The sequence below is a fragment of the Strix uralensis genome, chromosome 3 (assembly GCF_047716275.1).
Source record: "Strix uralensis isolate ZFMK-TIS-50842 chromosome 3, bStrUra1, whole genome shotgun sequence".
Lineage (NCBI taxonomy): Eukaryota > Metazoa > Chordata > Aves > Strigiformes > Strigidae > Strix > Strix uralensis.
This window is the reverse complement of record NC_133974.1, coordinates 97,613,886-97,638,237: the sequence shown is the minus strand read 5'-3', so window position 1 is coordinate 97,638,237 and position 24,352 is coordinate 97,613,886. Positions and strand designations below refer to the sequence as shown.

The following is a 24,352-nucleotide window of genomic DNA, read 5'->3' as shown; positions in this document are numbered from 1 at the left end:
ACTGGCATGTGCAAGGATGATGTATAAAGGCAGGGAGAGGGAGACATACAGTGGATGTCAGCCAAAAAATTCCCAGCAGCTAGTACAAACTAGCTGAAACACTGCTTCACTCCCTGGGGCATTTCCACCTTCTCTAGGGTAAATGAAACCTTGTCCAGTTGGTTTAGCCATCAAAACTGGCAGGAAGGTTGTGCTATGTTTGGTCCACATCAAAAATACTGTGAAACACACAGTTTTCCTGAAACTGCAGCTCACTTTCTCAGAGTATTATCTAATACAGTTGTTGAAACGCAGTGCTGAGGAGCAGTCTGACTCCAGCTGTTTGGAAGATGACCTTGTACGAAACAGAATCACTGACAGTCTATCAGAGGTGAGAAAAACATTAGTGTGCTTGCCGGGATCATGCTTTCTAGGGTATCTTAAAAGCTTACCTCCTTATAGAAAATATCCAGAGTGTTCTGAAGGTGCTTTACATACTTTTGCACTGAATAGGTTTCCTGTGTAATTAGAAAAAAAATAAAACTTGGATCAGCTTTCTTTCAGGAACCAAGAAGTTTAACTGTTTCACCTGAACAAAGGAATCCACAGACTCTCTAGTTGCAAGGCAGTCCATGAAAAGATATACCAAATCAATGCTCCTTTTTGCCTTTATTGGCAGATATATTTTCAGATCAAGAGGCTTATTGCTACATGCACACATGTTATATAGTACTTGTGTTTCTATGCCACTAATATATTCCCTTAATCTCTGTAGAAAATCCTGAGGTATATAATAGTTCTTGGCAGAGTCTTTGCCTGATAAATGACTACATAAATCACATCTTTGGATTTCACATTGTCTTTTATGGGACCCAGACCAGACTAGTTTGTCTTATGAACAAAGAGATACTTTTTTTTTTTTTTTAAAAAAAAGTGCCAATCTGAAGAAATTGATATGGAGGCAGTGAGGCCCCACAAAACCTATAGGCAAAAATGACTTTGTGACTGTAGTTATAGAGGTGTAGCTGTGGGCACAAAGGCTCCAGGCAGCAACCTTTAAAGGGAAATGAACAAAACTGAGAGAACAGCCCCCGGTCATTTCAATGAGCTGGGGTCCAGACCCACAGTCTGTGCCACAGTAACTTTTCCAGAGGGGTAGACCACTCATAGCTAGATAAAAGACACCTTTTTTCACTATAAACTGATGTTATTTCTTTCAGTATCATTCTGAAGCAAGAATTAGGCATCCTCAGTAATCATTGCATGGAGATGCTTTCCAGAATAAAACTTCACTTGTGTCCCCATAACAACATGCCTAAGATACCATGCTGTCTTGATTGCTTTGTCCAGTTAAGCTGGGAGAGCTCTTCACTTTATCCTGGGTGTTTTGTTCAATGTGGGGCGGGTTGCTGGTGCTTAAGTAATGCATTACTCCAGAGCTACAGTGCCCCAATAGTAAAAGCTGTGCGCTTGTTTCTGATACAATACAGATGAAAGGAACAGAACCTCTAAGTGCTTTTTAAACAAAGAGGAACTTTGGCTCACTGAGAGGGAGAAAAGGTTACATTTCCAGGGCTGGTCACTTGCCAAGTGCCTGGGTGAGCATGCCTCATCAGAGATACAAACCTTGTCCAAGCAGTACTGGCATAGGTCGTTGCCTCCAACAAGGACAGTGATCAGCTTCCAATCTTCCTTGAAGTTAATTTTCTAGTGGCACATAAACAGATTGCAGTATCCATTGCTTAGGCATGCAGAGGTAACATTCACAAATGGGGCTAAAGGGGGTACAGACAGCATGGCAGAACAGAGAAAGGAGGCATGCTGAGTTAAGTTGGCAAAAGAAAAGCATCCGTCCAGGGGGAAAACGTGAACTGTTTGCTAGTCTAGCTGCAATTCACCTTGGCATTTGTAACGAAATTCCCTTCAGCAGACAAGATCTGTCAGGGTAGCTGAGCATGAAAATGCGTCTGTGGCAGCAAGTGTCCCTAAATGAATGTTAGCTTCAGGACAGCGATGGACAGGAGATTTGCCAGCCGCAGCTGAACACCGCAGGCAGCATGGGGATGAAGCAGTGTGGGAGTGGATGCTGGAGTGACTCATGGAGCTGTGGAACTGGAGCTGCTGGGGATCCCTGCCAGCTGGGCAAGTATTACCCCATGGCCAGGAGGGGCGAGGGGTGCCCCAGGGAACAGACAGCTGGATTAAAATAGAAGAGTCCAGGAGGCTGGTGACTTCACTGAGCTCATATAAGGGCAGCTGCAGCATCCACGTCACCACAAGCTAACAATAGGTGCTGCTGAGAGCTGGATCTCATCAAAACATTTTGTAATGTTCAGTACAAAGAAAGGAATCAAAGGCAACTATTTTTAGTGTGGTGCATTTACATAACAAACATCTGCGAAAGGATCCCACAAATAGAGGAAGGGCCTGGGAATCACCCACAGGTCTGAATTCTCCTCCTTAACCAGCACTTTGTTGGAAAGCCTTTTATGAAGGGGCAAAGTGTGGCAGGGACTTCCCCCTTCCCCTTTTTTAAAGATGCATAAAAAGCAGCAAATAAAACAAAGCTCTAGAGTCATGTACTATTTTATTGAAGAGCCATGCCAGCTCCCTTCGCTCTGCCAAACAATCAGTAATGCAGAGTAACTGACAGTGGGGCAAGCACTGCAGCATCCATCAAGAGTGCTGGCACGGAGAGACACATGCTTTGACAAATCCTGCTTATTCAGTACCTTCCTCTCTCATTCAGCCTGAGCCAAGGAGCACCAGGCACTCCCATTCCCTTACAGGGTGCTCTCCCTGAACCAACAGCTCACACCCAGACAGTCATCTGCTCAAATTCAGCCAACACTTGGAACAGGGCAGTCTTAGTTTTCTTCCAGATTTCCTCCCCCCACCCCAAACTGCAGCAACAACCACTGAGTTAAAAGCAAATCACACTTTTGATGCCCTTGGTAGCTCTCAGTGGAGCTAGCACAGCAGGCTGGTCCACAACGCTACCATTTCCCTAAAAGCTCATGGCATGACAGGGATTCTCCCAACCCTAAGGTTTCTGGCCACTGATTAATCACTTGCCTGTTCAGAACCAGAGTTTCAGAGGGCTTAATCTCCTGGGAAGACTTCAGTTGTCCTCCCTTCCTAGTATTGCCATTTTCCAAACTCAAGAGTGAATGATGTGATTCAGGTTGGTCACCAGGTGCCTGCTCCAGTGATTTTACACTCAGCCTTTATGACCTCTGCTTTGAATGCTGCTGCTCAACTAAGCAGTCCTGTGATCTCCCCAGAGGCTTTAAATGTCTCCTCTTCCTCACTAGCATCCTTACAGCTCCTGGCCACACTGTACCCTACATTAGTCTCTGCTTTGTGTGTTTGCACCTTACCTGCCTGGATTTGTACATGTTAATTATCATCTCCTAAAGGCTAATCCCTGGCACACACATTCATCTTGGAAAGCACACCAAGAGACAAGGACACTGACTTTTCTTCCATCAGTAAAGCACTCTTCGCTACTCAAGCATCCAGTCAACTGAAGTCATCTCCCAGAGACCACAGGAGCATTGAGGGGCAGACCAAGTTTCACTTACCGAGCTGCTTCTCATTAGCTCCACCAATTCATGTGCTTGGGCTGACATATTACTGCAGAGAGAGGACAGAAACATTTTAGATGCGTGCTCTGAAAGCACATCATATTCTTGCTCTCCGACTCCTCATTTGTGGGAATCTTACGATCAGCAGAAATGAGTACACAGAAAGTGATACCTCAAAAGCACGAGCATAGGAGGACCATGACCAGCAGCAATTGCATAAGTGAATAATCTGATCTGAAAGGGCTTCAGGTAGGGTGGTTGCCAAGTGGCAGGCAACTGGGATGAATTCTCATCTCACAGTTGGCTTAAGTGTGGGTTTTTTTGGAGAAACCCACTAATATCCAGATGCACAGAGACATTTAGTTGCATAACTCCCTTCAAAATCTAGTTGGGGGAGTTTGGTGCTTACACAGAAGCTGGGCACCTAACCAACCTTCCTGATCTGGCTTTAAATTCCTATGGCTTGTCTTATTGCTGCAAGATATTGCTTATACTGTGGAACTGCCAGCTTGGAGAGTTCAGCTCTAGGCAGGATGCAACATCCGCAGAGCAAAGCACAAACCATGCTGAGACACCAGCTGGAAACTTGAGCTCCTGATATTCTACCATGAGACTGTGCTTAAACTAATAAGCCCTGCCTCCCTCCAGCAGCTACACAAGTCTGGCTACATTAGTTTTACTCCCAGAACCATACCAATCACCCTGCATTGTTGGTCAGGGCACCCACAAATATTTAGTAGCTACACAGGCTTTGCCCGAAACTCTCTTGCAGTAAATTTAATGACTGTTAAGAGTGCCACAAAGTCTTGGAAACAAATTCCACAAGTATCCATAGAGCACACACAGCCTATGCAATACAAACTCTTACACATTTTGGTTCTTAACAGACTAGTAGAGCTTTTCTTCAGGAGGAGAAAGGAATTAAATCCCACCTGCTCATTCTGTTCTTTTTCTTTGCACTGCAAACATGGATAGTTTTTAATGCCATTAGGGTAGCAGTGGGCTTCTATTTGTTAGTTTGAGGCACACTCCCCAGAAATCAAGGAACAAAGGAGAGATGGTCATTAATTTTTTCTCATTACAGACCTGGCCTAATAGTGAATCAGGGACCTCCATACTGAAGGCTGAGCAGGAAAAGGTACTAGTAAAATTAGAAGTATAAGAAAGACATTGGTTCAGAAATTCTGGGTAGAGGTTAAATAGAGCAAGAAAGTTTCTCTTTGTCTCTAATTTAGAAAAAGATACAAATAAATCCCCCAAATACTAAATTTATATAAAGAACATCAGATCACAGAAACGTGCTCGGTACAAGTAGGTCACCAGTATTAACTCAACCTTACATGCGGTTCAAAGATAATCTGCCAGTCCATCAGTTCTCACCCCTTTGCCCTTTTTCAGTTGCAATTCTGCTTACCGTGCTGTGGCACCTCTCTCTGCAACATTGAACCCAGCTGTTTCCTTAGAGCTGCCAGTGGAGAAGCCAAAGAGGTTTGGATTGAATTTTTTCAAGATATCTTAAAAAAGAGAAAACACGGTGTTTAATCATCCACAGTACAACTGGCAGCGTGGCTTCCCACAGAAGTACAAGCCAACTGAGTGGTGAGAATACAGACCTAGGTTTTCCCGTGATTCACTGTGACCTTACAGAAGCTATAGACACACACCTGCCTTAGAGACTCCAGCTACTGTCCAAACTTCAGCACTGCAACTATTTCTCTCTGTGGCCTCAAAAAGCCAAAGTCTGGCAGCCCAGGAGATGCACAGGGCCCAGGCGGCTCACCAGTCTTGAGTCTGAGTGCCAGAGTAATCATAGTTACTTTCCTCCATGTACCAGGAGCAGATGTTCTGAATATGTCCCTCTACCTTCCACTCCTCCAGCTACCCATCAAGATAATATTTATTGCAGAGAAGTGAATTTTATTTACATTTCTAGATTTCATCAAAACCCTCAGCAGGGAAGTGTAACATCTGAAAACTGTTATTGTTCCTGTGTCTGTAGTGCTGTCTGAAACTTCTTTATAGAGTCTCATTTATAATGCATAAATGAAATGCACCTTCTATTTTTCTTTAAACACAGCAATGTGTGTGGTACAAGACAAAGCATATCAGATTTTATTACCAATGATGTCAGGTATTGTCAAACTGTGCCATGGTGTGGATCACATACAAATAGATGAACCATTGTGAATCAAATCCCCTCCAATTTATGGTCACACTGACCACTTAATGGTTTCTATGGAAACTTCAGGGACCGATTACACAGAACACTAAGACAAGAAATTTATAGTATTTTTAGATTTTTTTTTTCAGTGCAATGTAGCAACTTGAAATCATCAGGACGAACCATAACTTTGTCAACAACCTGTTCTAGATGGACCACTCATAGTTTTATAAACCTTCATTTGCTCACAGCCATTAGAGTCAGTCACTGAAAGCACAAAATTAAATAAGGGAGGAGCAGGTCTGCCATGAACTTCTGTCACCTTCAGCACATTTACTCCTAATCATTTCTGTCGAAAGGACAATACCATCACATGCAGGTCCTGTGATATGGAGGGGCTGAATCAACTTTACAGCTAGTCAGGTCAGTCTGGGTTTCAGCTGTGACTCACATGAACTGCTCATACCCACAGTATATGGGCATCCCCACTGTTCGCAAGGAAAGCACAACCATTTCCAGATGTTTCCTAGCATCCACTTAGACTACTTTCAGAGTAATATTAGCCTTTCATTTTTCTCACATTGATTTTCCAGGATACTCACTGGGTAAAGTAGCCTGGGTCTCCAGGGTCCCATCACCTCCCATACTACAAAGGGAAAGAACAAAATCACCAAGTAGGGTTAATCCTGCAGCCATCTGTCTTATTGTCACCATATGTTGCTGTAGCAGCCCAGGAAGGAGGAAAAAAAAAAAAACCCACAACAAAAAAAAACGACAACCCCCCCCCCCCCCCAAAAACCTCAAACAGGACTAAGGAGATAAACCACAAGAATTCAAGGAAAGTACTGAAAGGAGATTTCACATTAAATCAAGCAGCACATCAGCTAAGATAAAAGCTATGCCTCTAGACTGGGAATAGAGCGTACTGGGAGAACTGATGTTTCATATAGACATGCTGGGTTGTCCATCATAGAAAGGCATATTTCCTCACTGAAATTGCTCCATGTGACCTTCCTGAAACTACATTTGTGTGCAGTTATGCCTAGAAGAAAGACTGCATTAAGTGTTCATTAGCCACCTATCTGTGATTCTGCAATGTTGATTATGAAAAAAGCCTCTGTCTCTACCATTCAAAGCTTGCCTGTGCATAGCCAATATGTTCCTATACCACTTCTGGCAGGCCCTCCTTAAGGTATCTGTGCCTGCAGACACATATAAGGGTGGAAGAAAGGATGAAGAAAAGAACATATACATGCACTCAGGCTTATCAACCATACTTCTGTCCATACGAAGCAGGCAGTTTCCTTCCACTCTAGCATGGATACCAAGATTCACACCCACACTGACATGTATTGTCTTCGTCCACTTTGCAATAGCAAAGATGTTTGGGACATCTTCATTGAATATGCACGCTGTGTTCTCACCACGTTCATGTCAATCCACACTCACTCAGACTCTCTAGCATTAGACACTGTGTTAGATAATCACAGCGACAGCAATATTTTGAATAAACTCCAGAGAGACTAGCAAGAGGCTAAAAGAATTCACTCATATTAATACTCCAGTATTGTCAGACACACAGGACCATGCTTGTAGCAATCAGGTCTGGCTAAAAAAAAAAAAAGGCAACAAACCCCCCATGAAAACAAATACAAAAAACCCCTATAAGAATCACTCCCTTTCTCTTCCAGTCCTGACTCCTCCCATCCCCACGAAGCAGTACTTGCTCTCAGCATCCTACCCCTGCATTTACATACTTAAGTATGTAACTACACAACCAGGTGACCCACACTTTTAGCTGTGTCTGTGGACAAAAATAGAGAAAGAGAAAATTGAGCATTTTCACCTCCAGGAAAGTCCCCTCCAGTCTGTTTGTAGGTCAGTTGTTTTGGCTCCTACTGCAGTCTGGAAAGGATGGAAAGAATAATTTATAAAATACTGGAAAAGTGCTACAAGTTTAGGTAAGGGACATTGTGGTTTGAAAGTGCTGAAGCATTTTGGTAACTTTACATCCAGCCAAGCTTTTGCAATATCCCAGTATGACCTTATTCACCACCACACACTGGCCTCTGGGCAGTCCTGCATCTCCCATGCTTCAAATTCACAGGCTTCTCCTCATATACAAAAGCAGCTCATCTAGACTGTGGAGCATCAGAGGAGATATAGTCCAGACAGAAGGCATCAGACTGTAAGGTCAAGGACATAAGGCTTTAGAACTACTACTCTGATATTGTTATAGCAACCCAGTGGGACCCAGATTAACATCAACAGCTTTGCATGTGGATTTTTCTGATGAAAAATACTTCGTCCTGGCATTTCCTGAAGAAAAATTATTTTGAGAGACTTAATCCAGGAAAAAACCCCAAAAGACACTGATGAAAAATTCCCAGCCAGTTTTAGATGTAAATAAATCAGCAAAGGAGCTGGTTTTTAATCTGCCAAGAAAACAAATTTTTGGTGTAAAATCCACTTTTCATTTGCTGGACCCAGTCTGCTAGTCTAACACACAGACTTGATGAGGTGTAGGCAGGAATTTTTTGCCAATACAGATAAGCATGTTGGCATATCTATTGCTTTCATTATGCATTGGTGCTAAGAAGTCAGACAGATGCATTCTAGCCAATGACATGACTAAATTGTTCAATGTTTTATTAATCTACAACTGCATCTAGACTGAGGACAGCCTTCCTGCAGTGTGAACTTTAATGTATTTTAAATAAATAAATAAAGCCATCAGAACAAAGAATTCTGATGAATTAGAATAGCTCACAGGACTGGGACAGATCTCTAGCAAGGTGAGCACCCTGACTTGCATTCAGGACAGCAATTGTGAAAATGGGTTCTTCTGCAGCTTTATAGTTTCTTAGTGGTTTCACTTAATTTTTGTATTCTTCAAAAACTCATGGTATCAATTCAGCCATAAACACTAACTGCATTCAGGGCTCTTGTGGGAAATACCAGGAGGAAAATCAATGCTTTAGTGGACCAAGACAGATCTTTGCTGCTGCAGTACTTCTGTGCCAGGGATGGTTAGGCAGTACAAAGCGTGCACTGCTGCTGGCTGTACTGCACTTTGTGTGCAGGAGTGTGTGTATGTGTACACACGTGTGGAAAACACTCTGTCATTTTTTCTTCCCCACTCCAGCAACAAATCCCTTAATAAAAACCCCAATCACACTTTGTTGTGGCAATGGCAACTAATAGGAACTGCATGAATAATAACAGTATGAAAAACTGCCTTGCTCAGCTCTTGAGACAGGGTCCTCAAGCATCAGAGGCTGGCCCTTATGAGTAGGGCTCTCAGACATTTCATGTACTAAAACTATTAAAATGTAAAAGAAAAGAGATGTGTGCTACAGCACATGTCTAACACTAGATGTGGGGAAGGAAACCAAGCAATTAATTTTAAGAGTCATGGCAATGGATAGGAGGGAGATTTGCAGCGTCATTACTGAGGTCTTCTAAGAAAAGCTCAAAGCTCAGCGGCAGGGGAGAAAGCCAGGATTACATCAGGTCAAGCAAAATCTGTTTCAGAGCTAATGAGGAGGTGAAGACAGGCACACCTGCCTGTAGATAAGCCTGATCATTTAAGGGCTTCAGTCCCTTCAACTCCCTCTGAACTCAACAGGAGCTGAAGCTGCTAGAATGAGCACCGGTTTAGATCAGGAGTTAAAATTCATGGGAACTGTTGACACAAATGTTTGCTTTCATCCCGTGCCAGAACAATTCTGTAGTGCTGTGTAATTCTGGAACTTTTTCTCAGAAAACTTCGGTGCAGATCTGCAGTATTCCCTGCTATTCTTTTCTGGGCCCTTTCTTTTATGTGTCTACTCTTCTCAGTTTGCATTTCTTGGTACATGAAACACATCAGGGTTTTAACTGGAATATGCCTAAACCAGGAAGCAACATCTGAAAGCAAAATTCAGAAACACAAAAGTATCAGAGTTTTCTCAAGTCAGAAGCACTTTGTTCTGCAATCAATTATTTCCATTGGAATTTTCATCAAGATCCCTCATGGCACGAAAAAAGCCAATTGCTTGCTCTTGGTTTTTATGTCAGAAAAAACTATTCCTATAAGGCAGACATTTCGCTTTCCAAAAACTCTTGAATAAACTGTGTACAATAGAGAATGTGATCCCATTTCTGTTCTGGCCTGAATTATTCATTACTGGATTACACAGTTGCCGGTGTCACTCATATCCCTTCAGGCTATTTCTTTGCAAAGGGACAGAGGTAGATGAGTTTTGCTTTGCCAAGCCAAAGCAATTTTCTTTCTATCTGATGGTGACTGGACATGACCACATCTAGATAGAAATTGACAATTGCTCTTCTCATTTTAAACGTGGGAATACAGCAGTACTCACAGTTAGGGAATCTCCCAGTGCTCCTATGACTTTGATGTCAGCAGGTTGTAGCTCATGTACTAAAAAAAAAAAAAAAAGGAGGATTATTGATGACTAACACAAAATACTGTTTAACAGAATAAAGATGCAAGTCTTTGGTTCCAATCTGATGGCATTTTATAGACTTTTAGGGAGAACAAGCCTCAAGTACTGTGTGTCAACTAGGCAAAAGGATTAAACTTCTTGCCTTTGCTTGCAAGTATGTACCCAACCAGCATAGAAATAAATAGAACTTAAAACAGCTTAGGGAAAAAATGAAAACAGATATGCTTAGGGATGCATACATTCAATCTCTTTTAACTGGTTTTCGGACTTGGGTCATAGATCAATACTTCCTATCAGGAATCTCCCCGTAAAGCCTTCCAACTTCACACAGCACTCCTACTGCACTGCTTAACAGAGTAGGCTCACCAGGTAAGTCAAACTTGCTGAGCCACTAACCTACCTAGGCAATCTAATCTGCCATGTTGCTGTATATGACAAATTTGATCACATTTATCCACAGAGAGCACACCTGCTATGATGCAGAACTTACTGTGTATGGCAAGACAGACTTCTTTCCTTTGTTGCTAAATATACCAGCTTTTATTATTTGCTTTCCATCTAGGATGTTCAATACCAAGATCTTATTGTTTTTAAAAACAAAAGGTGAAAAATCTTTCCTATTTGTGATTTTAGCTTACAAGTTCTTTCTCACCTGATGTTGGGACGCGACTGGATGGAGCCTGCTCAGAACATGACAGGTTACTGCCCCAATTCTGAAATGGCAAGTCACAAAATTATTTCACCTTCTGGTTAGAAGGTAATATGAAATTCATATATGGTTTAATTATACAGTGAAGGGCAAAACCAAGTTAAGACATAGATCCCAATTTGGGGCTTATAAAGCTCAACAGTTCTTTCCTCTTCTTTATGGAATACTGTCCAAACATTAATTACTTTTGGTGAAATTTTCTAGCCAAAGCATAAAACCTTTCCAAAGGCAAAACATTTCATCTAGAAATATTGTTTATGACAAAGTTACATATGAAGGTTTATTTTTTTTCCCCCTCCTCTACAGCCTGGAGATTTTGTCCATGACCTAGAAGATGGTGTCTCCAGGTTTGAAGTCATGCTCTGTCTCAAAAGACATCAGATGTAAAAACAAACAAAACAAAAATCAACAATAAAATCCTCTGCAAAGTTATAATATTATATTAACGTATTATGTTATATTATTATTTCCCATGTACTTTGCTAGAAACCTATTATTTTCCCAGAAATTTTCAAGAAGGGCTTACTTTCACTGAATATGAAATTTGAAAAATTTATTGAAACTTTTGAAGCTTCAAAAAGAGAGCTGTCAGCCTCTTAATAATTGGACTTTACTGTACATTTGTAGGTGATATAATAGCTATTATGTTTATTCCACCAGTTGAAGAAATTGAGTCAACCACACATCGCAGAACTTCTTAGTTCACCAGCAAAACCAGCTGATGAATGTGCCACCCACACTTTTTGGTAGGGCGTAACAATATTAGCTAAGAAGGCAGCGAGGGACAAATTGTAATTGTTGTAATAGGCAGTCCCTGCAAGAGCAATGACATTTGCTTATGCTGATCTAAAAGACGGCCCTGCTTGGAGTGGGAGGTTGGACTAGGGATGTTGAAGTCCCTTCAAACGCTAACTATCCTATGATTGCACAGTTCTACCATTCAGAGGAAAACTACATGGACCAGTGGTCTTCAGAAAGCATGGTTAGTGTTGAAAACCATGAAGACAAATTAATCTGTTCTTGTAAAAAATGGTGCAATAGGCTCTGTCAGCCATCTAGTTAAAGGCTGGTTGCAGAGGCTAGAAAGGACAGCTGGGCTTATTTTTAGATCAGAGAGGAAACTGTTCCTTTACTCTCTCTACTGTTTCTTTCCTTTACCCCAACACCTCAAAAGCTATTGCTGTTGAGATTCAGTGGAAGTGCAGGAATTGCCCATTAAAAGTATAACTCTAGCTCCGCAGACAAAAATCCCATTACAATATTGCAAACTACAGCTTGCTGAAACAATAACAGCTGCTACTTTTTGTAACCCTGAAGGCACACAGAGAGTTTCATAATTTGGCTAGGCATGAGGACCCCCAGTATGCCGAAGTAGCCCAGCCCATTTTGACTGCCCTCTCCAACCACACTTAGTCTGCATGCCTGCAGCCACTTGTCAAGAGCAAATAACTGCCTCTTTCTTCAAGTCCTACACAAAGTTTGTTTCTGCAGTTTGTTTAATCAACCTTGTGGTAGTTGCTCAGTCATGGTAGAAAGTGAATCCTTTTGCAAACTGATTCCTATGATCTCTGTAGCTGGCCGCATATCCAATATGTAAAGGTGACTGCCCTCTACAGGCTAACCTTACTTGAGTACATGGAAGTACAGTGTCTCAAGAGAAGAACACATAAACCTTCCTCAGATCATTTGGGGGCTCAAGGTTCTAAGTTATCTTCTCCCTATTGTGAGGAACTTGCAATCTGCATTAATGATGCATCCCTGGTGACTTACTGTTGAGCAGTTTTGATACAATTGCACCAATTAATACAGTTCATTTTGTTTGGCTTTTAGGGAAGGAAGAGTTTAACATTTGTTTATGCAGGAAAAGATGCAATGCAAGATAGACTTCCCTTTCTGAAAACTGGTAATAGTCTATCTCACCTATAAATTCAGGATGATGTGTGAACAGTCACCAGATACAGCTTTGCAGAGTTTGCCTAAAATGCAGCAAAAATGCAACAATTACCTCTATTGGCTCGTTAGTGGGCTCAACAGGTGGGTGTGTGTAGTTGCTGTTCTTGTATGTTCCCAGGAATGGTTTGTTCTGGAGAAAGAGGAATACAAAAGTAAGAGAAAACAGGCAATAAACACATGGCACAGACCATAGCAAGTGATATCAAGACATCGTATCACCAAGAAATTAATTGCCTAAGCTGCAAAATGGGGATCTGGATTTTGAAACCATGCTCCTTCCTTAAAATTCAAAAGTAACATTTGTGTTTAGCACTGCATGGCAAAAGTGACATATGCCAGATCCTGATTGCAGTTTAACATTTCCCTCTCCTAACTTTCCACAAATTATTTAGATTTTATTAGATGTTTAGTCCTTTTCAAAAGACACTGATGTAAAGTCTAGAGAAACCTGGGCAGATCTTCCTCAGCAGAGAGGAGATGAAAAATCGATTACTGAAAGGATCACTCTTCCCTCCAAGAGAGTCTGTATAAATTGAATGGTTATTTTTGTTCCCTACTAATGCAACATGCATTCGGGAAAACAAGCACATTGTATAGGCTAAAAAAATTTCACTGGGATGACCACTTATCTCAATTAAGAGCAATTCCAGTATCTGTATGAGGAGGTCTTACAAAGCACTAAAATCAGAAGACATATTTAATTGATTAGAAGACCCACTGTTCTTTTATTTGCAGGGTTTTATCCTACTTCAAGTTGCCTCAATATAAGTAATTTTCCTTGGCTTGTTGGGCCCTTACAGTCTGGCACACCTGATATTTTCATAGAAATGACTACCTGAAGTAGGATTTTAAAACTGTAGTGAGAAACTGGGAATAAATAGAATTTGTGGGTGTCAATCTGAAATAAGTTACTACTTCCTTTAGTAACACAGAAGTGAAATCCCCTGGAACCAGTCTATTTATTCTTTTGTAGAACTGTTTCATAGTCTTTACCTCAGAGCTTTCTGAGCAGGGAAAGCTACTGGCACTTCTACCAATGACTTTTTCAGAGCACTGTGGGCTTACCATTTCTGAAAACAATGACCAGATATGCTTGCAAGGGACATAGAACTTTTCTAAGCCTACTTCTCAAAAGCAACATCTTTGAATAGGATTGGATGAAGGGAAGGAAGTTCAAAATCCACATTGTTTGGCACTGAAGAAGTTTCTAAGTGAATTTAAGCTTCCTGGAAAGAATACTGGGTAAAATGAAGTAGGATCAATTTCAGTGAATCTGAGGACTTTTGAAATAACTCAGATCATCTTTTTCTGACAGGATGGACACACAATATGGACAAAATCCTCCCATATGACTTGAAGGACTGTCTCCAGAACTGAGAGTACAACTCAGCTACCTGGTCTCTTCAGTTATTTGGCATCCTTGTTGAAACTGCTGAAGAAAGGGAGTCAGTTGCTGCTGACTGCAGTGGTCATGTCCACGTGCTGATACCTAGCAACTGTACTGCAAGTTCAGCAGTTTGTTTTATAGCTGTAGAAGCAGCTTCCAAAGAATCTGAAGTATCCCTGTTATGGATCAGGCCAGGAAAACCAACTTGCCACTAATTTAAGAGATAACAGATACTGGGGGTTTTCAGAGACACTGTGGTGCCCAAACCCCATTGATTCTGATGGGAAAGTTAATGCAGCATATTCTCTTTGCTGCTTAAGCTGCCTTTGTACTTCACAAACATAACAAAACACATCTGCTACAACTGAAAACACACAAATCACCATGTTGTCAGTCAGTATTCATGGCACAGTAAAAGGCCAAGGGACACCAGAGCAGGTGTATGAGAGCACCTGGTCATTCAGAGGTAAGCAGAGAACAAAAATTTTCAGTAAACTTTTTTCAGACATACTGAACCCCTGCTCTCTGCAGCAAGCACAAGCACATACAGCCAGCTGATACCCAGCTTCCACAACATGGGTAATACTTACCTGTGTTGGACAGTCGAGGACAATGTCAGCCATGAAATCAAATGAGTCAGCTTTCTGGTCTACAGGCTGTAACTAGAAAGATAGACAAAATCCCCTATTTTGTAACCATGTTGGCTCATCTTATATTTGTATAACAATTCTAATCCAAAGAATTGAAATATACCTTTCAAATTTATATATAGCTGCCTGTATTTACAGACCTTGATTTACCCAAGGCTGAAATGCATCTACTTCTCAGAAGAAACATGGCAACTGCATAACAAAACAGCAACTCTAGAAAGAAACTTAAAATGGGAAGTGGAAAGCTATACTGGATCAGTTTAAACTCCTGGAGGATTTTGGCAGGCACATGAAGTACCTTGGAATTTTGCCAGAAGGCAAGGTCATAAACTCTCTTCTCTTGCATAAAAGACAAGACACTAAGAGTCCCTCAATTTTTATAGCTAAGCTGCATGATGGCATCTCCAACAAAAGGCTGTTTATGCATAAAAGATTAAACCAAATTTAATTAGAGGTACTGCTTTATGACTGCAAGCAATCACGTCAGCTGTTAAGACATTACCCCAAAGTATGTAGAAGTTACTATCCAGGATCTGAGATACCGCCTCTGACTGCACGCATACTCCTACTGCACTGCAATGCTAAGTAAAATGATTGTGCTTAAGCAGCCTTTAATGACACATTTTTATTGAGCTTTACTCATTTCCAAAGGTAGTAAAACTAAACCGAATTAAAGCCACTTTAATTCCTAACGAGACATTCGCAACACATGGATTTAGAACAAACTTCTAAGTAATCCATTTAAATTGATGTATGCAGTTACAATCCTTTATTTGGTGGTTTCCCACATCAGCTCATAGAAGCATCATCCTTACTGAATACTGTCCTGCCTTTTGTGACAATGGGTGAAGTAGACTTGAAGTTGGTCAGCTGAAATCACAAATAACTGATCATGCACTTACAGCACCCCTCTCCTCCCCACACAGTTTAAAAAGCAAGAGATTCTAGGCTGAGAGTGGCGCCAGAAATTTGAGGGTATCTGCCTAGCAAAAAACAAAAAAACACAAGGTCTTGCATTATCCAGGCCTCCACTGAAATGGTTATTACAGAGATTATTTTATTAGTAGTCAGGTGTAGGTAAAGACCATATTATATGCAGAGCCTGTCACCTTACCATAGCATTCCAGAGAGCCTTGGCAAGCTGAGAATGGCCTTTCTGGCTTGGATGGAAGCAGTCAGGTGAAAAGTAGGAGACATCTGGATGCCCGTCCTACAAACAAAAGTGTAGGAGACATCTGAGTGCAGAAGAATCCACACAGCTCCAACTTGGGGTTACTGAGGCCAAATCAGAGACAGTAACAGGAGGTTCATGCTACTTGTTCTTGCTGCTCCAATGTGGTAACTCTCATGATTACCTGGTGGTACAAAGTGTACTTCAGCAGATCCATGAGCTACCAGAAATAGTTAGAGATGCTTACATGCATCCAAGGGTAGATCATAGAATGATTTGTGTTGGAAGAGACCTTAAAGATCATCTAGTTCCAACACCCCTGTCATGGGGAGGGACACCTTCCAGTAGACCAGGTTGTACACCAGTACAGTCTCCTTTCTGAGCAAAGCTGTACTTTAATACAGGTACTGGAGCATCTGAAGGAAATGGAGTGAGGAAATTTAAATATCTTGGCTTTCATGTGAGTATTGAGATGAGTAAGAGTTTAGGTCGCAGATGACTGAAACATTTTCTTGATCAGAGCAGTCCTTCCTCAAAACTTGAGCAGGTTTTGATTCAGTGTTGTTTGGGCCAGCTTATTAGAGAACTTTGCATCTATATGTGATCTTTTGTCAAGTTTAATGGCAGAATTTTCAGTTCAGGAACATCTGAATGTTGTGTGAGATAAGAAATAAAAACAGCATCCTGAGCTTTCTTAAAATCTGAACTAATGCATGTGAGACTATAAAAGAGTTTAGAAATATTTTGCTGCTTTTGTTTTTATTTCTGTGTTGCCTACCTCAGTACCAAAACCCCTAGTGATAACTTTTCATAGGAACCAACTTCAGAAACAAAACCCAAAACTAACCAAACAAACCCCCACCCCCCAAATCAAAGCCTGATTTTCCTGGGAAACTTTCAGCCAGTTTTCCAAATTTGTCCGTAGCAGCATCTTAACTTTTCAAACTTATCACTAGCTATTGCCAGCATTTTCAGGATCACTCTAGTTCAATTATACCAGAGTAATCCCTGCTCAATATTTTGCCCCATTTGCTCTTAGTTCCAGGTGAAATGAGGAAGCGCAGATGCATGTGAAAATAAAGTTTTCATTTCAGAGAAGGTTTGGGTCATTTCCTAGATTTATTGTTTATTGAGACTTACTATTCAAGTTACTGAAATAATTGCCAATAACAGTAAAAAGGGCTCACTACATAAAACTACTACTTCTACCAGATCATATGTAAACTTCTCTTTCTGTCAGACACAGAAGAATGAGTTATGGGACATGAAGAGGAGGTGATGCTGTAGTCTCCAGTGAGCAATATAAAGATGTTGTTTTAAGAACTGTAACTTAATATCTGTCTTTTATGAATCATCTTATATTTTCAGAAAGAAAAATACTTATGCACCCTTGAGAAAATACACAAACCAACCTCTTAATTCAGGTTTTGATTAAAACAGTAATTCATATGGGTAGCACAACATGTAAAAGAAAGAACTGCTAACTATATGAAGAAATCTGATGACCTATACCAAAAAGCAACAAGTTCTAATAAGAAAAAGCAGATAGCCTCTATAGGTTAGATACACACATGTAATCCTTTGCATGCAGAAGTCTTTTTAGACCATACCTGACCAAAAGGAATCTTGAGATTTTGGAGGAAAGGCTGGATGACCACTGTGAAATTTTCATGAGTATCATATCTGCCAGATTCCACTAATCTCTGAATGCCAAGCTGCAAGAAACAAAAAAATGACCACCAATAATCCATCAACATCTGTGCATCATAACTAGTTGGTTTTGTTTTGGGTTTTTTTCAGAGCCCAAGAATCAGAAGGAAGCTTTTACTTCTTAACTGAAATAGCCCCAGATATTGGCAAAAGGTGAGCCTTGCAAAGTGGCCAAGAAGGCTGGAACACAATACTCAAACTGTCTGTGGGGGACTGGATTTTGGTGACTGAACTCCCACCTATCCATCTGTACTAGAAAACAAAATTTTTCTGAAGAGCTTTGCTGCTGGTTTTGGTCATATGGTGTTTTGAGTAGCATCAAATTACCTCATGCTTCGCTCATAGGCCCATTTGGGTAAAATACTGCTATGATATGTTGCTTGGTAATCAAGAGCTCACCTCAATTGAAAATAAAGTAACTGCACCACTCTTGATAAACATACCTGGTAAGCTCTGGTGGCTTCCCTCACCATTGTTAAATTTGTTGAGTTTTCTTCTCCTGTGAGAACACAGCTACACAGATAACTGTGGGAGAAGTTAGAGGTGAAAACAGGAAGAGAGAGCGCGTTAGGGATCTGAGAATGCAGAAGTCACTATTTGCCACCCGATGCCCTCATGACATGGGAGTAACAAGGAAACCTGTACAGTTGTGTTTCTATGAAAATGTCTCATCGTCCTTGCCATCGTTCATCATTTCAACCATTAGTCTTATTTTCTGCCTCACAGGAATCATTTAATCTAAATCATTTTGGTTTCACCCCCAGGTATCAAAGTGATGTACACTGTACTATGATAGTTTGTCCCGTCCACTACACCCTGGCATCCAAAGGCCCTGCAGCCTGACAGAGGTGCATGCCAGTCCCTCTGGAACTAGAAAACAGATCTTTGAAATCTACTGGCTGCATTACCTCTGAGCTGATACCTTTCCAATCAACAATTCCATTTGCATTCCCAAGACACAGAATTTGTCCCTGTCTGGAGGGTCAGAAAAGAATGCAAATTGCCCATTGCAATAAAGCCTCTGAAACAGGAGAAACCTGTCTACTCTGAAAATACTTCACATTCCCTTAAAACACCTGAAAATCCAAATGTTTATGGACTTCAACCCCACCTTCAGGACCCCTGTATCAATAACTTTAACCCAAGCTCAGTGAGGTGCACATTATGTATCACAGGAAACCTTACAGTTCTAAACATGGACTAAACACACAGGTCCTTTGATGAAACACTTAGGTCAAAGCCAAGAGAAGGCAGCATTATGAGGCAGAGTGATGTCAGCACTGCATGTGATGTCCATAGGACTGTAGTGCTACCTTTGAACATCAGTTCAAATGATGAGGGAAGCATGGAATAGAACATGCTTTATCATCATGGACAGTAAATTCAGGTACAAAAGGAAGTCAAAAAAGCCTTACTCTGCCATGTAAGTGGGGCACTGAACTTGAGTATCCACAAACAACTGTCTCAGAGAGAGGACGTCTATCACTTCAACCAGGCTCACCAGAGCCTTTGGAACCTGAAAGGTAAGTCGGGTTTTAGCTTAGAAGGAACGGGCTACACAGCCCACAGTGCATTTATTTTACCCCGGAGTCCAGCCATTTAACACGCCTTCCCTTCCTCCATTGTTGGAAGAAAAAAAAAAAAGAAAAAAAAAGGCAACAAAAGCCCCCACCAAACTCCCCCAACTCAGCTTTTGATTCTTTTCCAACACCATGTTCCAGTGTTACTGTCATTTCACACTGCATCTCACTATTCTCAGATAGACAAGACAAAAGGAAATGCTTTTGTAGAAGTCAATGGAATATGTTTTTTCCAGAATGGAAAAAAAAACCCCACCAAAATCAAACAAACAGAAGAGCTAGCACCAGTCAGTCATGTACCAGCATGAGCTAGAATGCAAGGACAATTTCACAGCACTTGCCTGCTTGTGCAGAATATCAAGAGTTTCTTGAATCCTTCTGATGAAATTCACAGCTGAGTAGTGATCCTGATAGAAACAGAAGAGAAGAGATTACTGTTAAATGCAGACACAAGACATTTTGGTTGAGAGGCTGGAGAATCACATTGATTCACTTCCTTTTCTGCCACACAACACTGTGGTCTGTAGAATGGTTTTGCTTCTTTCTAGAGACCAGGGATATTAATCATATCAATTAATCTAAAATGTAGAAAGACTTGGTGAAATTTTGGATGTGAAATAAACCTTGTTGAGTAGCAGTATATTTAACCCAAATCCACCAGATACTTCAAGTAAAGATGCAGGAAGGAACCTCAACTGAATGCATGCTGAAGAGCATAAACGAAGCAGCCATAGGCATGCTCACAGCCAGCTGATAAGCTCTTGTAAAATTAGGTGAAATCTTTGCTAGCCAAGGTCATAGCTATAAATAAAGCTATAAAACTTGGCAGCAGCAGCAAAGATCCCTAGCGAGGCTCCTGCAGAAGCAGCAAGTTTCTCAAGCACAAGGGGTTACAGGAGAATTGAAATGCTCACAAGAATTCAGCATATTAAAGGCAAGAGAGTAAGAGCTGACAGAGAAAGGTGGCCTATCCCTGCCACCTGCCCACTCAACTCCCATGATCTCCTTATGGCAGCCCTAAAGGCTTCTCCATAATCCAGAGAAGCATAAAATTCAAATGATACTAAGCACTGCATCAACTTCCCTCATACATACCTCACCTGTTCCTAGCATCTCCCTACACTGTGAGTGATCACAATTGTAGGATTGGACTAGTGGTAGTTCAAAGCAGTATAATTCTTTCTTGGATGTTTAAAGAGGCTGTGCTAGCAGTAGAGCAGTTACCACATCAGAGGAGTGAAGCTTTTCTTCCCTTCCACTTCTTGCTCATGGTCAAAAGACAGTAGCAAAGACAGTGGTTCTTACTCTGGAGTAAGCCAGAGAGAACACAACCATTCTACTCTGTTGCTGGTAACTTTTTATATCAGGGCACTGTCAGCAGCAACCACCATCAAAACATACAGCAGCACATATCTCTGTGAAGGATCCATGGATTTCCCTTGACGTGTTCCTACACTGACATCACAGTCCCACTACAGTTTCAGTTAAGCAGTTCTACTACTCACAGGGTCTTTGCAATAGTTGCACAGATCGTTGCTTCCAATATTCACTGTTATGAGCTTCCAGTCAGCACTGAGGTCAATTCTCTGTGCAATAAAGAAGAAAATAATGAGCCTGAATTTCTTTGACACTGTGATATGCACATAGTATTGCTGCAGGAGGATCTATCATGTGATGCAACACCTGTTTCTTTTCATGCTGTAAGATTAAAGGAGTCCCAGACAACTTACAGGGTCAGTTTTCATTAGTCTCAGGAGATTTCTTGCTTGGGCTGGTAAGTGCCTGTGAAGAAGGACAACTAGTGAGTGAAAGAAACACCCTTACGGAGAGACCAACATTAACACTTTTCAGCTACCTTAAATCAAGTTGTCAGATATCAGAAGGGTTGAGTGAGGAAACAGTACAATCCTCATGTTTCCATGATCAAATTACAGGTTCATATCTTTGTGGAAAGTCAACATCAAGTTGAACTTGAATACTGATTTTACTAAAGTTCAGTAATTAATCTGGAACTGTAAGTTTAGCTTCTATTACAGGATGCTTAGCACCTAAAACAGCTGAAAAGCCAGACACAGCTACATGTTTGTAAGCAGATGGCCTGCTATCAATCTATTCTTCATGGACTAAAACAACAAGGGAATCTCAAGTCCCAATATTTAACCGACCCCTTGAGTGATGTTTGCGCATACACTACAACTCACCCCCTTGCAAAGCCGAAGTGTTTTAGAGGTCACTGTGCACATCTCCCTCATTTTTGTAGCCTGGACCCAGAGTCAATACTTAATTTTCAATTGTGTAAAACAGGTCTGCACACACTACCTTTCCAGAGGTAAAATCCAAGTAACTTTCAAAGTTACTCAGACAAGTTAAGACGACAGCCTTGCTGTTTTCCAATGGCCAAAGCGAGCACTCTTTCTGTTTTGCTTATATATACATACACAGATATATATGTGTGTGTGTACGTATATAAACTGCCATGAATTTTGAGTTACTTAGGCTGAACACTTCAACCTTGTTTGACTGCCCTGACACGTTGATCCTCAAATATGCATAGAAAAGAGAATGTGGTTGGAAAGCTTTGGCCTTCCAGGCAACTCTGTAGTACGGCATGAGCTGCATCTCCCTTCAGGCTCTTGTTAGAAACACTTCACTGACTGTCTATCATTTCTGGAAGCACATCAGCTGACATTAATAAGCATGACACTTGTTTTGTATGGCAACCAGAGCTTAGCTCTCCTTTGCAATGCTGTGTATCTCACCACCCTCCTCCAACTGAATACTGATCTAACACTAACCTAAGAGTATTTACTGGGGAATGAGCATTGTCATACATCTACTTGTGACATAGACACTGCTTGCATCTGATAGTTCTGTTCACTGTTACCCTTGTTCAATGTCATAACCTACTTATATGTCAAAGTTATCACAAGCCACAAGTGGTCACAATTTCCTTCTGTTCTTACTGTGGAAACCCCTAGGGTAGACCACTGACTTCAATATTGATCCAGAGGAAAACACCACTTATTGAGCTGACAGTCCACCACACCTTCGATTTCTCACGCAGTCACTGAAGTGCTGATGCATCCTGAGCCTACACAGTCAGTAAGATCTAACAACATCTTGAATGAAGCAGTGCCAGCAATCACCCATTTTTGAGCTGCAGTCTCCAGCAAATTTAGATCTTGATCAACAGAAACAGTTTGCTAATGGGAAATACATATATTCCCAGTTCCTATCACCTGTTCTCTGCTCTCAATCTTAAATTCTTAACCACTTTTTTTCCACATGAAATCAGAGATCTCAGCCAGGCTCTGCTCCAGTGACATGCTTCAGATCTATCCTTAACTCCAGTATGTACATAAGCACTTTGGCAATGAATGTCCATAGGTTTAGGAATGTTTGCCAAATAGGACCCGCATTGCTACATTGCCATCAAGTTCACTAAAGAGCTCTTCAAAGCAGCCACCAATTTCATTTTAAGAAACCCTTAATATCTGGTTTCCAAAATCTGGTAAGGGTGCAGAACTACCCGATTTCAGAAAGGCCCCAGCACTTCTGGAAAGCAGTTTCCAGATTAGCACCCAAAAGTGAGTCAGGCCAGGTAAAAATTCTGAAATACCAGCATTAGCTGGTGGACTATTTTTGCTCTCTGAATCACAGGAAAATGGGTATTTTTGGCTGATGAAGAACAAATGCTGGATTGCATCATCATTCCAGGACCAAACACCTAAGGCAGGAGAAACATTTCCTTATGTTGCAATACATTTCTATATTCAAGTAGGATGCATTAACCTTCTCAGATGCATCAAGACCCACAATGTGACAGAACTCCAAAAGAATCATTTCAAAGTTCAGGGATATTAGTGTAGTAGTTTACAGTACTTTACTTTTGCACAGCTTTCTACAGAGAGTTACAAAACAGGGAAACAACAGAAGACTAGCAGCAATCTGGGACAATTGTTGTCTGCATCTCTGCATTGCTGAAAGTTTACAAAATATGGTTGCAGAACATCGATAGCTCCACTTCATCATGTTTATGCAGTCCAGCTGTTTGCATGGTAAGAGAGAAGACTAATTGATATAGACGAAATAGACAATTTTTCATTAGACTAACATCCATCAACTCATTTCATACAGCTAACAAATAACTAATAGTAATGCCTCAGTTGCTGCTGATACAAACTGCTTTAAGTCATATTGGTGACTTAAGAGTTTGTGTATCCTGTTTCAAGTCCTTCACCACTCCAAAAAGCCTGTTTAGGTTTTAAATGATACAAAATACAAGACCTATCTCATTATTTTCTATAACAAGCAAAAGCTGAAGCTGATCTGGATATATGCCGCATATAGAAGTATGTTAATAAATTCTTATGTATGGCTGAATCAGAGCCATAGTCTTTTCATGTGTTTCACTGACATACACAGGTATGTTCAGTCATCACTAGGAAACAAAATCCCTTCTCTCAGGTATGGGGGGAGCTGTAGGATATGTCAGGGCACCTAGCAGGCTATTTCTCTGAGGAAATCCAAGCATTTACTGAGGTTGTTAGTATGAGTCAGAAGTTACTCAAGGCCTACAGAAAGGCAGTAAAAATACCTGCTGAATCCTAATGATCTTTGCTTAGATACAGCAAACTCAAACACCTTAACTTCTGAACTTCACTTATAAGTAAGACCTCTTTGGGAAGTAAGAGGAGTTTTTCTTTAAACAAATAAACAATCAAATTACGGTCTGGGTAATATCAACTAACAATGTCAAATCCAGGCATGGTCTGTCAGAACCTGTGCCCAAACTACGACTGAATTCCAGCAGCCATCTGTTTTGTTAATTAAACAGCACTGACTCTTTTAATAAGAAGCCAGGGATTTCTAGGATAAGCAGTATAGCAAAGCCCAACTCATGCAGCCTCCCAGGTGTGACTAAAAGCAAAGAGCCAAATTCAGATGCCTGCAAGACATTACAATTATTATTATATTGGCAGAACTGGCTGTAACTGCACCAGGTCTGCAATGCACA

At 41.0% G+C, this 24,352-nt stretch overlaps 1 protein-coding gene across 1 annotated transcript in view; it reads right to left on the bottom strand.

The window, feature by feature from the left end:
* The window catches only part of PLB1 (phospholipase B1), an 81,094-nt gene that overhangs the window by 8,752 nt on the left and 47,990 nt on the right, over positions 1 to 24,352 (bottom strand). The window contains exons 36-52 of the mRNA XM_074864842.1: positions 21,066 to 21,117; positions 20,841 to 20,921; positions 19,677 to 19,742; positions 19,171 to 19,271; positions 18,199 to 18,280; positions 17,656 to 17,760; positions 15,989 to 16,084; positions 14,815 to 14,886; positions 12,890 to 12,967; positions 10,828 to 10,888; positions 10,092 to 10,150; positions 7,574 to 7,632; positions 6,330 to 6,373; positions 4,981 to 5,080; positions 3,564 to 3,615; positions 1,606 to 1,686; positions 432 to 497 (exon numbers count right to left, since the gene is read on the bottom strand). Of these exons, the coding sequence (XP_074720943.1) occupies positions 432 to 497; positions 1,606 to 1,686; positions 3,564 to 3,615; positions 4,981 to 5,080; positions 6,330 to 6,373; positions 7,574 to 7,632; positions 10,092 to 10,150; positions 10,828 to 10,888; positions 12,890 to 12,967; positions 14,815 to 14,886; positions 15,989 to 16,084; positions 17,656 to 17,760; positions 18,199 to 18,280; positions 19,171 to 19,271; positions 19,677 to 19,742; positions 20,841 to 20,921; positions 21,066 to 21,117 (1,255 nt within the window). The remainder of the gene's footprint in view (positions 1 to 431; positions 498 to 1,605; positions 1,687 to 3,563; positions 3,616 to 4,980; positions 5,081 to 6,329; positions 6,374 to 7,573; positions 7,633 to 10,091; positions 10,151 to 10,827; positions 10,889 to 12,889; positions 12,968 to 14,814; positions 14,887 to 15,988; positions 16,085 to 17,655; positions 17,761 to 18,198; positions 18,281 to 19,170; positions 19,272 to 19,676; positions 19,743 to 20,840; positions 20,922 to 21,065; positions 21,118 to 24,352) is intronic.